General features: G+C 43.4%; 1 protein-coding gene across 1 annotated transcript; it reads right to left on the reverse strand.

Moving 5' to 3' along the window:
* Nucleotides 1-292: 292 nt before the first annotated feature.
* Nucleotides 293-14,144, reverse strand: PSMA3 (proteasome 20S subunit alpha 3). The gene is made up of 11 exons (XM_083439932.1): nt 13,925-14,144; nt 8,937-9,019; nt 6,476-6,599; nt 6,072-6,173; nt 5,857-5,930; nt 3,826-3,901; nt 3,153-3,218; nt 2,732-2,778; nt 1,883-1,950; nt 936-1,000; nt 293-467 (listed from the first exon to the last, which is right to left on the reverse strand). The coding sequence occupies exons 1-11, from the start codon at nt 13,943-13,945 to the stop codon at nt 423-425; spliced, it is 771 nt and encodes a 256-aa protein (XP_083296058.1). The 5' UTR covers nt 13,946-14,144; the 3' UTR covers nt 293-422.
* Between the last annotated feature and the right edge of the window lie 418 nt (nt 14,145-14,562).

Raw genomic sequence — 14,562 nt, forward strand, 5'->3', positions numbered from 1 at the left:
GTGATTTTAAACTTTTTTTCCTTCAACAACATACCTTCTCCACACCACCACCCATGCAACAACCAATTTGCTTTTGGAAATTTCAAAAGGGCTTGCTATGAGGCACTGAAGAGGGAAAAGACAATTGTGGCATTTCAAGACAAGCTGCAAGTCCTCATCAGTGCACCAAGTTTCTTTGGCTCCTAGTCAGGAATATCTTCCTGTTTTCATTACATTCCTCCATCAAGCCCTTGCTCCCATTGCACAGAGTTACCTTGTCCTAGCCTTTGGGCAAATAATTGATACTCAAATATAAACAGTAATTGGAAAATGTTTTAGTGCAAGTTGGTCACTCAAAATAGTTTTCCAGCACATACATCATGGCAAATACATACACAGGCCTGTGGTACAGATTAAAACATTTGTTTTAAAGTAACAATGTGTTACATATTTTCATCATCTGATTCATCTTCTTCTTTCAGAGATTCCTGTAGAAATAAAGAGAAAAGATCAGGTCCTACTGCTTCCGTGCTTACAGACAGCACCCCACATGTTATACATACACCAGGAATCTAGCTGTCTTCACAATTTGTGGAATTAAGTAGCTGACATTTTATACCTACTTTACATAAAAACACAAAAATTCTACAGCAGCCTGCATCATCACTTCTCCACTTAAAGGTAACTGGTATTTTAAGATCCAACAGTTTCTGGACCAGATTATCTTTTGTAAACCAAAATTACTTAAGAGGAATTGGAAGAGATGTTTTCCTCCCAGGAATGTAAGCAGAAGGTCCCCAGTTCAATCCCTGGGACCTCCAGGCAGGGCTGGGACCATTCCCTGCCTGAAATCTGGACAGCTACTGCCAGCTGGAATAGACTACTGAGTAAGATAGACCAATGTATGTCTAATGCAGCTTCCTATGTACAACAGACAGTGGCGTTCCGGCACATACCTTAGCGTATTTCTCTGCTTCTTCCTTAATGTCTTTTGGGACAATTTCATGTTTTCCCTTGGTTACTATGAATTAAAGAGGAAATTTTTATTTTTTTAGAATGCAAACCTATCTTCTAAGTTTGAAGCAAAGGCAACGTCATAAACAAATGTGCCACAAACTCATTTTGTGGTACTGTTACCTGAAAAACAGTATGGGCTATAGTCATACAGTAGACTCATTAAAATCAACAGACTTAAGTCACGGCTTCTGATTTCAATGGATCTACTCCTGAGCAGACTTGTTGTATACAGCCATGGTATTTAGATTAAGTACCCCCATACAAGGGCACATGTCTTCAATTTTAATTCAAGGGCGGGGAACCAGAGACCCGAAAGATGTTGTTGGCCTCCAACCTCCAACAACCCCTGCCAATAGTCACGGATGGTGCGAGTTGGAGGCTGGCAGCATCTGGAGGGACACAGGTTCATTGTTTTAACTATGCTGTTAAAGGTAAAGGGACCCCTGACCATTAGGTCGAGTCATGGCAGACTCTGGGGTTGCGGCGCTCATCTCACTCTATGGGCCAAGGGAGCTATCGTACAGCTTCCGGGTCATGGGGCCAGCATGACTAAGCCGCTTCTGGCGAACCAGAGCAGCGCACAGAAACGCCGTTTAGCTTCCCGCCAGAGCGGTACCTATTTATCTACTTGCATTTTTACGTGCTTTCGAACTGCTAGGTTGGCAGGAAGAGGGACTGAGCAATGGGAGCTCACCCCGTCGCAGGGATTCGAACTGCCGACCTTCTGATCAGCAAGTCCTAAGCTCTGTGGTTTAACCCACAGCGCCACCCGCGTCCCTTAGCTATGCTGTTAATTAAAGATAAATCACAGCAAGTTACAAAAATAACTATTTTCATAAAGCAGCAAACAGTAATGAAGGAAGAGAAGATTTGAACGATACATTACTTTCTCCAACCCAACTGAGTTCAAGTTCAAAAGCTTTGTCTTTTACTTCATCATGGACTATGTAGATTCTAGAAAAAATAAACACAGAAAAAGTAGTTACTCCAAGTATCTCTCAAGAAGTATAGTAGGAACCCACTTACAGCTTTGGGACGGGAGGAACTCAATAGTAAACAGTTTTTACATACATTCAGAATAGAGCATATACTCAGAAACATGCACATCACAATTTCAGGACTCCTAAAAATCACATGAAAACTCTGGCTCCCCTGTTACTTACTGAAGATAAAATGCTTCTAAAAGGGTCCTCTTTTAGAATTATTTGGCATGATTTAATTTGATATTAGTGTTTAAAGAAAGCTGCACACAATTCCATCATTTCCTGCCTCTTCATTCCTCCCTTTGCACAAGCAGTAAAATAAGCCAGGATTCAGCACTTGAAACATAGCTTCCCATGGCTTGTAAACAAGTCAGGATTAGATGGGAGCTTTCAGCAAGGGAGGAGTGAAGCTGAATGCACAACACTTACGCAATAAGCCAGGATAACATTACACGTGAAATCGATCACCTATCAAAAGTTGAATCCACCCTTCCAAACAGAAAGTTCACTCAAAATTTCAACATCTAAATAATTCATCCCTTAGCTATGTAGACTTTCACACAAAAATATGAAATTATGAGTATGAAATGCATAGCCTTAAAGTAGTTTGAAATCAAATAGGGTCATAGTATGGATGTAAACAGAAAGTCCATTTTATCTGAACTGCTAGATCCCAGCCCATCATCCAAAGACAATTCAATATAAGAACTGCCCCAGTGAATCAACCCAAACCAACATTATAAGAAACTTACATTTTTGCAACTTCTTTAACAACATCACGGCAAGTCATATCTTTCATCTGTGGATATACAAATACAGTGAGCATTTTAATCACATACTATTGTATTTACTGTGTTCTCAATTAAAGCTCTCAAACCCAATGCACTATGGTTAAGTGTGAAATAAATTCTATCTAGATTCTCAGGAAGCTCATTTCTGCACCAATCTAATTCCTGAAGAACCAAGATTATATCTACACACATCCTTTGTTCTTCACAAAGCTCTTGGAAGGTCAAGTTTGAACTGGTGACAGCAGTCCAGTATTTTACTGAGAAGGCAACACTTCTAGATACCTGGATTAATAAGCCAAAAAAATTCCTGCCCTGTGGAAAAATTGTTTCAGAGACACCTGGGATGTTTGTTTAGAAGCTAAGTCATAAGGCAATGCCTTACCTGGAGCTTTTCAATCTCTGTCTTTGCAGCTTGTCTTGCTTTTCCAATGGCACATCCCCAATAACCCTGTAAATGCAACAGGAACAACTTTAAACCAAACAATATCTGTAATTATTGCAAACGTTTTACATAGTGTTGGAATGTCACAAACAAATGCATGCATGTGCCTTATCAAACAGCAGTGCAGTCCTAACCTTAATTCAGACGAAGTTCATACTGTGTCAGTCCCATTCCAGAGACCTGCACAAGTACAGTGGTACCTCTAGATACGAACGGGATCCGTTCCGGAGCCCCGTTAGCATCTAGAAGCAAACATAACTAGTGATGGCACGTCTGCGCACACTCATGTCGCTTTTCGCCGCTTCTGCGCATGACGTCATTTTGAGCGTCTGTGCATGCGGCGAAACCTGGAAGTAACGCACTCCGTTACTTCCGGGTTGCCGCGGAGCGCAACTCGAACGCGCTCAACTCGAAGTGTTTTCAACCCGAGGTATGACTGTATACTGAACATCTGGTGATCTTCTGGACTAGGGATCAGTAAGCAGCCCAATACCAACCGCCAGCTGCTCCCCGCTGCCCCAGTCACTTTAAACTAAAGGACTTCAGTGGATGAGCAAGAGTCTCACAAGTGCCTATCTACTAACTGTTCCCCACCTATGAAGATTTAACTCACGTATGAAACGCCTGATGGGTCTATCATGTATAGCTGAGCACCTTCATCATCACCATCATAGGAACCCAACATGAAGCTGGAAATGTAAAAGATTTTGTTGAAGAAGAACTGCCAGACAGAGAATAAATGACAAAAGGTCTGCAATCCTACAAACACTTAATGGGAAGTACCACTGAGCTCAATGCGGCCTACTTCCAAGTAAGCAATTTGGGAAAGTTTCACTGAAATCAGCTGCACAACTGGGAAACTTCTGTACTTGCCACCCTATTTTGTAATGTACCATTGGGTTCATATTTAACTACTATAACTTGCCTACCATAGGCATCACCTTGCCAAACGGTAAATATAGTTCTGCCACACTTCCCTTCACTCAGATAACACTGGAAAAGCTCTGTTTGTAGCAAATATCTTCCCAAATTATTACATGTGGACTATGTCAAGCTGAGAATGGTTGCTTAAGAACGTGGGATGTTCTTAAGGTATGTTTTGCTGACCCATGGATACTTGTTAAGGTTCCCAATTTTTTTTAGCTTCTAGCATACCCAGAAAATTAATAGAAAGATTAAGATGTCCAATATTTGTTATTCCAAATCAGAAATTATAAGGTCAATCCTTTTTATTCAGCTAATTTAAATACGGTAGGAATATACTTCCAGGTCACATACTGAGGAGAGAATAATAATAATAATAATAATAATAATAATAATAATAATAATAATAATAATAATTTTTTATTTATACCCCACCCTCCCCAGCCAAGACCGGGCTCAGGGCAGCTAACAACCAATAATAAAAACAAGTTGATTAAAATACAATTTAAAAAGATTAAAATACAACATTAAAACATTAGGATGCAGCCTCTTCATAGAAGGAGAAAGGAAAAAGAAAGGGGGGGGGGGAATCAAACTGATTCTAAGCCGAAGGCCAGGTGGAACAACTCTGTCTTACAGGCCCTGCGGAAATAAATCAGATCCTGCAGGGCCCTGGTCTCATGAGGCAGAGCGTTCCACCAGGCCGGAGCCAGTGTTGAGAAGGCCCTGGCTCTGGTTGAGGCTAATCTAACTTCCTTAGGGCCTGGGACCTCTAGAATAGGATTTAACTGTGAACTGTAGGTATATTGGGTTGGACTTGCATCCAGAATTGCATGGAGTGGAACTCTGCTAACTGGATGCTCCCTTGGGCAGAGGAAAGACAGGCATTTTCTGACAATTCCCCTCACCATGCAGTCCCTCAATGCCTCCAAAAGTCTGCTCTGGAAGGTTGGCAAGCCCTCAAAAATAATGTGAGAGAAGAAACTGGGGAGTAATCATTTTTAAAGCCTTAAAAAAAAACCTGCTCTTCAGCCAAAAGAGACTTTCAGAGAAGCTTCAAAGGAGTCATCCAAAAAAGTATCTCCATCCAGGAGGAGTTTCAGTTGGATCCAATGCAGACAAACAGAAACAGTGGAACAGCAGGTCTGGATCCAAGCCACTGAATATTCTTAGTAATGCTGATAGGCAAGAATTTGGATAAAACACACCACGACACATTTTGAATATAATCCAACAGAACCCAGAGGACGCACCTTTTTGTAAGCAGAACTTAATTATTTCCCCTTGAGGAAGGACTCTGTCAAAACATGCCTGCCTAAACTCTCCATCTAGCACCAGGTTGTGTTTTTCCTGCCTCCCTCCTTGCCCCTCCCCTTTTGGCTGATGCCTTCCTTTTCTTTTTCACTCTTAAGCAGTCTTGGTGGATTTTTTAAGAGGCTGTGTTAAGTAAGCAATCCAGATTTCCAAGTTCAAGCAGCAAGAGTGCATTCCTTAGATCTGGAGATCTTGCCTTCTGAAACTTGCAAGAATCCAGCAGAGCATCTTCACTTGATTATTACCCTTGTTTGTGCATTTAGCACTCAGAGATAAAGGCTTTTAAATTGTGTTTTACAAATGTATTTTTCTCATATACAAACACACATTTTAAGTAACTATCTGGTCTCAGTTCTGGTTGGCAAGTGTGTTGTGAATTGCAGTATAAATGAATAAAAGCTCTTACCTGCAACCAAAAGGTCTGACAGCACTGTACAGAGTATAGGCGTGTACATACATAGCCACTCTGTCTGCAAGATGCTGTTGGGGAGGAGGGAAGAAAGAAGAATGGTAAGAGCACTGGAAATATTTTTAAATAAGTTTCCTGCAAAACATCTGAAGCATGCTGTGCTTTTGGGAAGTTGCATACGGATAGAAGCAAAAAGAAACAAAGCCCCTTACTTTCAATGGAATATTATAGCCATAGTTGGATCTGAAGTTAGAAGCTTCTTCCCTTGCTATGTCAGCCAAAGAACGGGCATCAGCCAGGAGTCCTGCAACTGCCTGAAATAAACATCAGCCATCTTACAACAAAAATCAAAACAGAAATTTGAGTCAACATACCACACTCCCTGTGTATCTCTCTGGCATTATCCTTTACAACAGACACATGATTGCCAGGCACATGTTTCCAGAACTGGTCAAACTCGCATTTCCACCCTTGCAAGTTGACGCCTCCAGCTTTCCTTCCTGGTTACAAGCTAAAAGTTACCAGTGGCTTATCCAAGAGGCCATTTGACAGGGGGATAAGCCTCAGCACGTGCTAAACGGCAATGAATGCTCTAAGATACGGAGGACCAACTCACCATTCCAACATGTCGATCAACATTAAAGAGGCGTTTATTGGATCCTTCTTCGTACAGTTTGGACAGAACTAATTTTTCAACTCCAAAGACTACACCATCTTTACACCGTATCCCAATTGCTGTACTGAAAAAAAGGTTACGATACAGTAATCAGTTAAAAGTATTTCTTGCTAAGATTTTTCAGTTGAATTTTCAATCAGAAGGTGCTCTAGGAAAAACAGGTTAACAATTCTTTTTAAAACATCAATTAAAATCCAACCTAATTAATTTAAAAAACAAACATGACTAATCTACAATAAACGGTATCTGCAACTGATGAAAACCAGGCCAGTTCAGGAAAGGCCTGCACACGATGCTTATAAGAGAACCACAAGGTATATTATATGGCTTTGGAACTAAAATATTATGTTTTTAGTATTTATTCAAATTTTCATCTTTTTAGGACAGTACTGGATCAAGATAAAAAGCTACTACAGTGGTACCTCTGGTTACATACTTAATTTGTTCTGGAGCTCTGTTCTTAACCTGAAACTGTTCTTAACTTGAAGCACCACTTTAGCTAATGGGGCCTACCGCTGCTGCCACACCGCCGCTGCGTGATTTCTGTTCTCATCCTGAAGCAAAGTTCTTAACCCGAGGTACTATTTCTGGGTTAGCAGAGTCTGTAACCTGAAGCGTCCGTAACCTGAAGCGTCTGTAAGCCGAGGTACCACAGTACTATCAAATATAGTCGAGAAAACATACACATGTACTGTGGGAGGAATTCAACATCAAGCTAAGGCAATTACGAGTTCTGCTAGGTCACACACGTTGACTTTCTAGTCAGAACACCCAACCCTCTCATTACACCCCCCCCCCCACTGTTCTGGGGGTTCAAACAACTCCCACAGAGCTAATAGGGTGGGGGCACAAGCAGAGGAAAGAGGGAAAGCCTGGTTAAACAAGTTGAAGTCCTGGAGCAGGGCTTCCACTGATGGGACACATTACTTGAATCCTATCCATTTTGACAGAACTTCAACTTAGTACTGTATAGCACTAATATTTTGAACCACCCATGCAGCATGTGTTAGCTTGCCTGCTATGTGCAACCTCACTGCACTGTTTTAAAAAAGCTTCCTCCTTATGGCATGAAAATATAGCCTGAATGAAACAATGCATTTCATAGACACTGATTTCCTAAGAAAATCATGTGTATACATTAACTTCAACAATATCCAAACTTTTTAAAGCTAGTTTTACACCACCATGCAACTTTTTTAAAAAAAATTGAACCAAATTACTTTTATAGCTGTCAGCTGCAGTCCTAGGCATACTTCCATATGAGTAAGTATCTCTGAGGAAACATGCACAGACTGGGCTTTAGATGAAAGTAGATTTGACTGAAATTAGTTTGACTAGCTGCTATCACATCATGTATCTGCCAAGGTGGAACAATGAAAAAGCAGCAATCCTGTTCCGACAGAGGTTCAGAGCAAAACATTGCTTGATTTTAATGAAAACAGAGGCTTCACATTGTGACCTACCTCTGAGTAAAAATGCATGATGGAAGGCTGTAAGGCTAAAACCCAACTTCACTTAATGATATCACTTCCAAATGGGACTTACTCCCAAGTAAGCAAGGTACAAGAAGGAGTTCACAGAATTCAAGAGGTCAGAACACATACAAATAAAAGCAGTTAAAGGACCACTGGATTGTGTAGTCCAGTTAAAGGCGACTATGGGGGACACAGGTGGCACTGTGGTCGAAACCACTGAGCCGCTTGGGCAAATAAAAGGACCTGCAGTTCTGTGGAGAAACCCATGCTTTGCATGCAGAACCAGGTAGCAGCATGTAATAGAAAATTTCTGTCTGACGCTATACAACCAGGAGTGGGGAAGTGTACATGGCTAGTGGGCTGGATCCTTCAGTACTGCACGCCCCGTAGATCAACTTTGACCTATCAATCACATGTCAGAGTAATGTCATGATGACAACTTCAGAGGTGCTCAGTGTAATTGCCAATCAGCTCCTGCAGCAAGCCCTTCTGAAGTTCATTTGTGGGTGCAGGTAAGGTTCAAAATGTGTTGCGAACAAAGCAGGGCTTGCACAAAGAGCACTCATTTTCAGCCAATTGTTGCCTTGGGTCTGTGTTCTTACCTGCTTATACCCATCACACATGATAGCAGAGGGTCACCATTTGTGGACGATTGTCTCAGGGACCACATGCCAGGCGTAATTAGGCCTGTGAGCTGGAAACCTCCCAACCCACTAAAGGGAATCCACTGCCAGTCAAAGGAGGCTATACTGGGGTATATTGTCTAGTGGTATGATGCAGTATAAAGCAATTTCATTTGTAAATTCTACTGTTTAGTCTCTGCAAAAGTGTTCTTTTTAACATTAAGTTTTATATCACGGTTTTGGTCATTTAAAAAAGGGTTTTTTTAAATAAATAAATAAATAAATAAATGGTCTTACTCTTACCTGCTATTCTCCACAGCTTTCATAGCATATTCTACTTGAAACACTCTGCCATCTGGAGAAAATGTAGATGCCGACAAGTCATACTGCAAAAGAGAAGGATACATTTGTAGCTTTTTTTCAAAGAACAGCAAGTGGCAGTGGAACTGGGATTCCTTAGTCAATTTCACTGCATACCGCTGCATGCTGTATAAATAAGGTGTGTTGCTCTCCTACTATAAAAACAATCTCTAAATTTGCACATTTCTCGAACTATAAATATTTGTTTTATTTAATTTAAACAACATATATACTGCTTAACTTCAATAGATAAGACTACAGAATAAAAATCAGTTAAAACTATGTATTTTATGATTTACACATGAAACAAATGCAATAATAGAAGAAATCATTCTGCCTAATAATTGAAAATCTGGGGGCAACGGCCTATAGAAAGCCAACTTCTAATTCCAAGCACATTTACTGAGCACTGAGTCCCACAAAGTTCAAAATTAGGGTTGCAGCCTCAGAGAACTAAGCTCCTATGTAGCTAACAATTGCTGGGTCTGACCATCAGTTTAACATTTGTAGGCTCTCTACAAATGTTGGAAAGAGAAAGAAAAAGATGTTTGAAATATATGCATACTGAACCAAATAAATATTCATGTTTGACATAAAAATAGAACGTATGTTTGGTGTAACTAATTTTTTGTTGTAACTCTCACATAAATTAAGAGCAAGCAATATATTAAGTGCACATGCCATGCACTATTTTCTGAATCTGCAAAGCATTTTATATATTGGGGGGGGGGGACATACCCTTAGAAGTGGCACAATATATAATTCAAGCAATTCATTACATACCGTATTTTTCGCCCCATAGGACGCACCTAGTTTTTTGGGGGGGGAAATAAAGGGGGGGGATTTATTCCCCCCCCAGGTGTGGGGGCGGGGGATGCCCGAGCTTCCCCCGATCCCAGCCCCCAGAACAGTCTGCTATCCGTAAGCCTAGGGAGCCCGGAGGGAAGTTGCACCGGTCTCCCCAGGCTTGCGGATATCTGTCCCCTGAGCTTGTGGGGCTGGCGGTGTGGAGAAGCGCGCTTCTCCCCAGTGCCAGCCTCCAAACCAGGTCGGGGAACAGCGGGATGGCGGCGCTGCGCCTCCCCGCTGTCCCTCAAGTTTGTGGGGCTGCCCAATATCTGCACGAAGCCCGGGGTGCGCTGCGCAGCGCTCCCCGGGCTTCGGGCTGCAGGGTGCTATCCGCAAGCCTTTGGAGCGTGGTGGGCACTCCCACCGCGCTCCGAAGGCTTGCGGATAGCTTCCTGAAGCCTGGAGAGTGAGAGTGCACACCGACCCCTCTCGCTCTCCAGGCTTCAGCAAAAGCCTGCATTCGCCCCATAGGACGCACACACACTTCCTCTTCATTTTTGGAGGGGGGAAAGTGCGTCCTATAGGGCGAAAAATACGTATATTTAGGAAATATCTGAAAATGCCAATTCAAAAAAATGATTTAAGTTGTGTCTTCTCATGTTGTCGTTTATAAACTACATTGATTTTATTAAAACAATCCACACTGTACTATTACCAATAGCCTTCCAGTACAGCCAGGGAAGCACAACAAGCTGTTCTACAATAACATCTAGTCACATTGGACAGTTTGCATCACCTCATGCTTCAAGAACCCCATCACCACAAAAGTGAGTTCCTGAAGCAGAGTGAAAACTTGCAGTGCAATAACACTGGTCTGCATCTGACATTACAGGGAAGAAAAACAGGCAGTATGGGGCTGCTGTTTTCTGCTGCAGCCCAAGGCCTCATTTCAGTCTTAATAGAATCACTGAGGCAAATACCTCAGTTGTCATCTTAGACACTTCACAGTACAGTGGTGCCCCGCAAGACGAATGCCTCGCAAGACGGAAAACCCGCTAGACGAAAGGGTTTTCCGTTTTGGAGGTGCTTCGCAAAACAAATTTGCTATGGACTTGCGAGTTCCTGCAGGGTTTTTTCCCGTCCCCTTTTCCCCAAGCCGCTAAGCCGCTTAACAGCTGATCGCTAAGCTGCTTATCAGCTGATCCACTAAGCCCACTAAGCCGCTAATAGCCTTTTAGCAGCTAATCCGCTAATTCCTTAAGCCTTTAATGGGCTTGCTTCGCAAGACGGAAAAAACCGCAAGATGAAGAGACTCGCGGAACGGATTCTTTTCGTCTTGCGAGGCACCACTGTATAGTACAGAAATCAGGCATTTGTTTGAAGGGTGCTTATTCCTCCTTTGTTTGAGACCTATCAATTATTGGGTGACAAAATAAATATATTTTCTGTTCACCCGTCTTCAGCAAGCATGATAGCAGACCACCAACATTTTACCAACCAGCCCATGCTATAGTTTATGCCACAATGCATACAAACACAGGGTTTTCAGGTGAGTAAGGCTGCCTCTTGGGTCTTGGTATTTGGAAATAAATGCATTTTGTTTTAATTAATTATATTTATAATATGCATGTATTGTTGCCTTTGTGAGCTCCATTCTCTTTTTCTTCTGCGGAGCTAATTTGGTTCTTGGTACCAGGTGCAGAAACTTCACAGTGACTTGGACGAGTCAACAGCTACCTCTCCTGGCCAACCAAGAACTGCAGTGACTTTCTTCTGTTTCAACTTTTCATCTTAAAAGACCATTTCGCACATTATACAATGGAAAATCCAGGTCATTATTTCAGGTGTTGGGTGTGGATGTTAATTCATATTTTTCTTAAGCCCATAGGCCTCTGGCTGGGCCAGCCTAAAAGCTAATGTGCAAGCTTCTAAGAAAGAATTGCAGTGCTAAACATTGAAGTTTGCAGCAGTAGACAAAGTCTGTTCTAATGAAAGCTTGCTTAAAGTTTGAGACACTGGCAGAGTTTGCACATCACACCATGGCATAGATTGGTCCTCATGACTTTATAGCTCAATGGGGTGGGGAGGCCAAACAAATCTTAGTGCCAGAGCGCATGTGCCAGTACCTTCCCACTGCAGCAGTACTTATTTATCTACTTGCACAGGTATGCTTTCGAACTGCTAGGTTGGCATGAGCTGGGGCAGAGCAAAGGAGCTCACCAAGAAGCTCAATGGTTTAGACTACAGTGCCACCCACTACCTCCAAACAACCCATGTGTAGACCACCCCACCGTTTGGTACGTTTCCACCCACTTCAAGAAAGCCAGATCCTTAATGATCCTTTAACGTTATATAAAATACAAAAATATACTTAACAGGTTAGCCATCTACTTTCCTATTCTTAAAACAATTCTGGGTAAGGGTTGTGTCAGCACTGATCAGCACCAAAGGCAACCCCCGTTTTGGGCCAGGATAGACTGCACTCCAGGACACTTGATTAGGAACTCTGCCAAAGTGACCAATCCCAGGTGTTATAGCTGATGTTGCCATTTGCAACCTGCATTTTCTGCAGGGATCAGTTGTACTTTGAGGTGCCCAATCGGAACTTAAAAGGCACCCGGCTTGCCAGGAAACAATCAAATGAGCACTTTAAGGCTCCTGGTTGATGTCAGACAGCCCCCCTCCCTGTTGAACTTCCCAAATACTTAAATTTAAAAAAAAAAATCCAGGGAAGTTTTACCTGACTTCTGATTTTTATGTTCATCGAGGGTTTTTTTGGTACACTGTTTAGAGACATTTGTGATTAAGCGGTTTATAAATTGATGATGACAATAGTAATTAAAATTACTCCACACAAGGTCTTGTGCATACAAGTTTGATTATATTTCTGCGCCTCCTTCCGAAGACATGAATCCCAAAGCGGCTTACAAAGAAACAACAACATAACAAAACATCACAAGAACAGCATAAATCATAATCAACGAAACATCAATAAAACAATTACAATCTATAAAACACTTAGCAAAGCAGCAACTAAGAAATAGGCTAAACATCTCAATTATAGTGTTAAGCCCTATGATATAAACATTTATAATCTATAAAACGATATGACATTTTGTATGGAGTAGGTTGGCGTTTGGTGGGATGGACTTAGCGGCTTGCCAGGGGAACACTGTCCCAAAGACCAGAGTCTCCCTGCCGCTAATTTAAAGCACAGAGCCTAGGACTTGCTGATCAGAAGGTTGGCGGTTCGAATCCCCGTGACGGGGTGAGCTCCCGTTGCTCGGTCCCTGCTCCTGCCAACCTAGCAGTTCAAAAGCACGTCAAAGTGCAAGTAGATAAATAGGTACCACTCCGGTGGGAAGGTAAACGGTGTTTCCATGAGCTCCTCTGGTTCGCCAGAAGCGGCTCAGTCATGCTGGCCACATGACCTGGAAGCTGTACGCCGGCTCCCTCGGCCAGTAAAGCGAGATGAGCGCCGCAACCCCAGAGTCGGCCATGACTGGGCCTAATGGCAAACTAAGGCCTGGGGGCTGGACGCAGCCCAATCGCCTTCTCAATCCGGCCTGCGGACGGTCCAGGAATCAGTGTGTTTGTACTTGAGTAGAATGTGTGCTTTTATTTAAAATACATCTCTGGGTTATTTGTGGGGCCTGCCTGGTCTTTTTACATGAGTATGATGTTTGTTTTTATTTAAAATGCATCTCTGGGATATTTGCGGGGCATAGGAATTCATTCTTTTTTTCAAAATCTAGTCTGCCCCCCCCCCAAGGTCTGAGGGACAGTGGACCGGCCCCCTGCTGAAAAAGTTTGCTGACCCTTGACTTAAAGGATGCACATCTTTTAATCAAGCTCCATGTTTCCCCTCCTCTCCCAGCTTCTCCCCAAAAGGCCTTTTGCTTTCGGTTTCCCCAAAGTGACTCAGCAGCAGCAGCACAGTGTCTCCCACCCCGCGCGCGCGTGTGACGTCATACACCTCTCCTCACAGACCCACTTCTGCGACAGAGTCCGCTGAGTGGAAAAAAGGCCGCCCTTTCTTCCTGCCTCGCCCGCATTCCGAGCCCCTCAGGGGCTTCGCCCAGAGACAGCGCTCCCCCGCCGCCGCCTGCTGCTGCTTCCCTTTCCCCTCAGGGGACACTCACCCCGGTGCCGATGGAACTCATGGCGGCGGAGAGCCGAAAGCCGAAACAACCGTTTCCTCCGCCTTCTCGCCAGCCGGCCTGCTTGCCTTTCCCCTTCGCCTCCCCAGACCCCCTCAGGCAGCCACCCGCTCGCGCTTCTCACCCACCGCTCAACAACGCGCCCGCCCGTTGGACGGGCACTCCGCGCTCCGGGCCAATGGCCTTTCACGCTGGTCTTTTGCGGCCGGAGGGCGGAGCCACGGACGCGTTGCGTGCGCGCTCGTGGAGAGACCGCCGAGTCACTGCAGGAAAGGGCGGGGCGCGCACGCTCGTCAGAAGCGGGGGAGAGAGAAACAGATGGAGCACGCACGCGTAGCTCAAGTAGACCAACAAACCTTCTGGGAAGCAGCTTTACGTAGTGCCCGGCTAGCTCAGTCGGTAGAGCATGGGACTCTTAATCCCAGGGTCGTGGGTTCGAGCCCCACGTTGGGCGCAGTTGGTTTTTTTTCCTTTTGCGGTGGTTTGTTGGTTTATCTACAAAATAAATGCATGCAAAATAAAACCCCTACAGCAAAACGAATCGCTTATTCTCTCAAGAGTTAAAAGAAGAGTCAAACTGTTGGAATCTCTCTCTCTCTCACACACAACACACACACACA

This window comes from Podarcis tiliguerta, assembly GCF_965153285.1.
Source record: "Podarcis tiliguerta genome assembly, chromosome: 1".
Lineage (NCBI taxonomy): Eukaryota > Metazoa > Chordata > Lepidosauria > Squamata > Lacertidae > Podarcis > Podarcis tiliguerta.

Excerpts from the sequence above, each read along its gene's own strand:
- PSMA3 (XM_083439932.1), bottom strand. The coding sequence starts at position 13,945 with ATGAGTTCCATCGGCACCGGG. Across the intron at positions 6,600-8,936 it reads AAAGCTGTGGAGAATAGCAG|TACAGCAATTGGGATACGGT; the intron begins GTAAGAGTAAGA and ends CCTTTTTTTCAG. Across the intron at positions 1,951-2,731 it reads GTTAAAGAAGTTGCAAAAAT|AATCTACATAGTCCATGATG; the intron begins GTAAGTTTCTTA and ends TATTTTTTCTAG.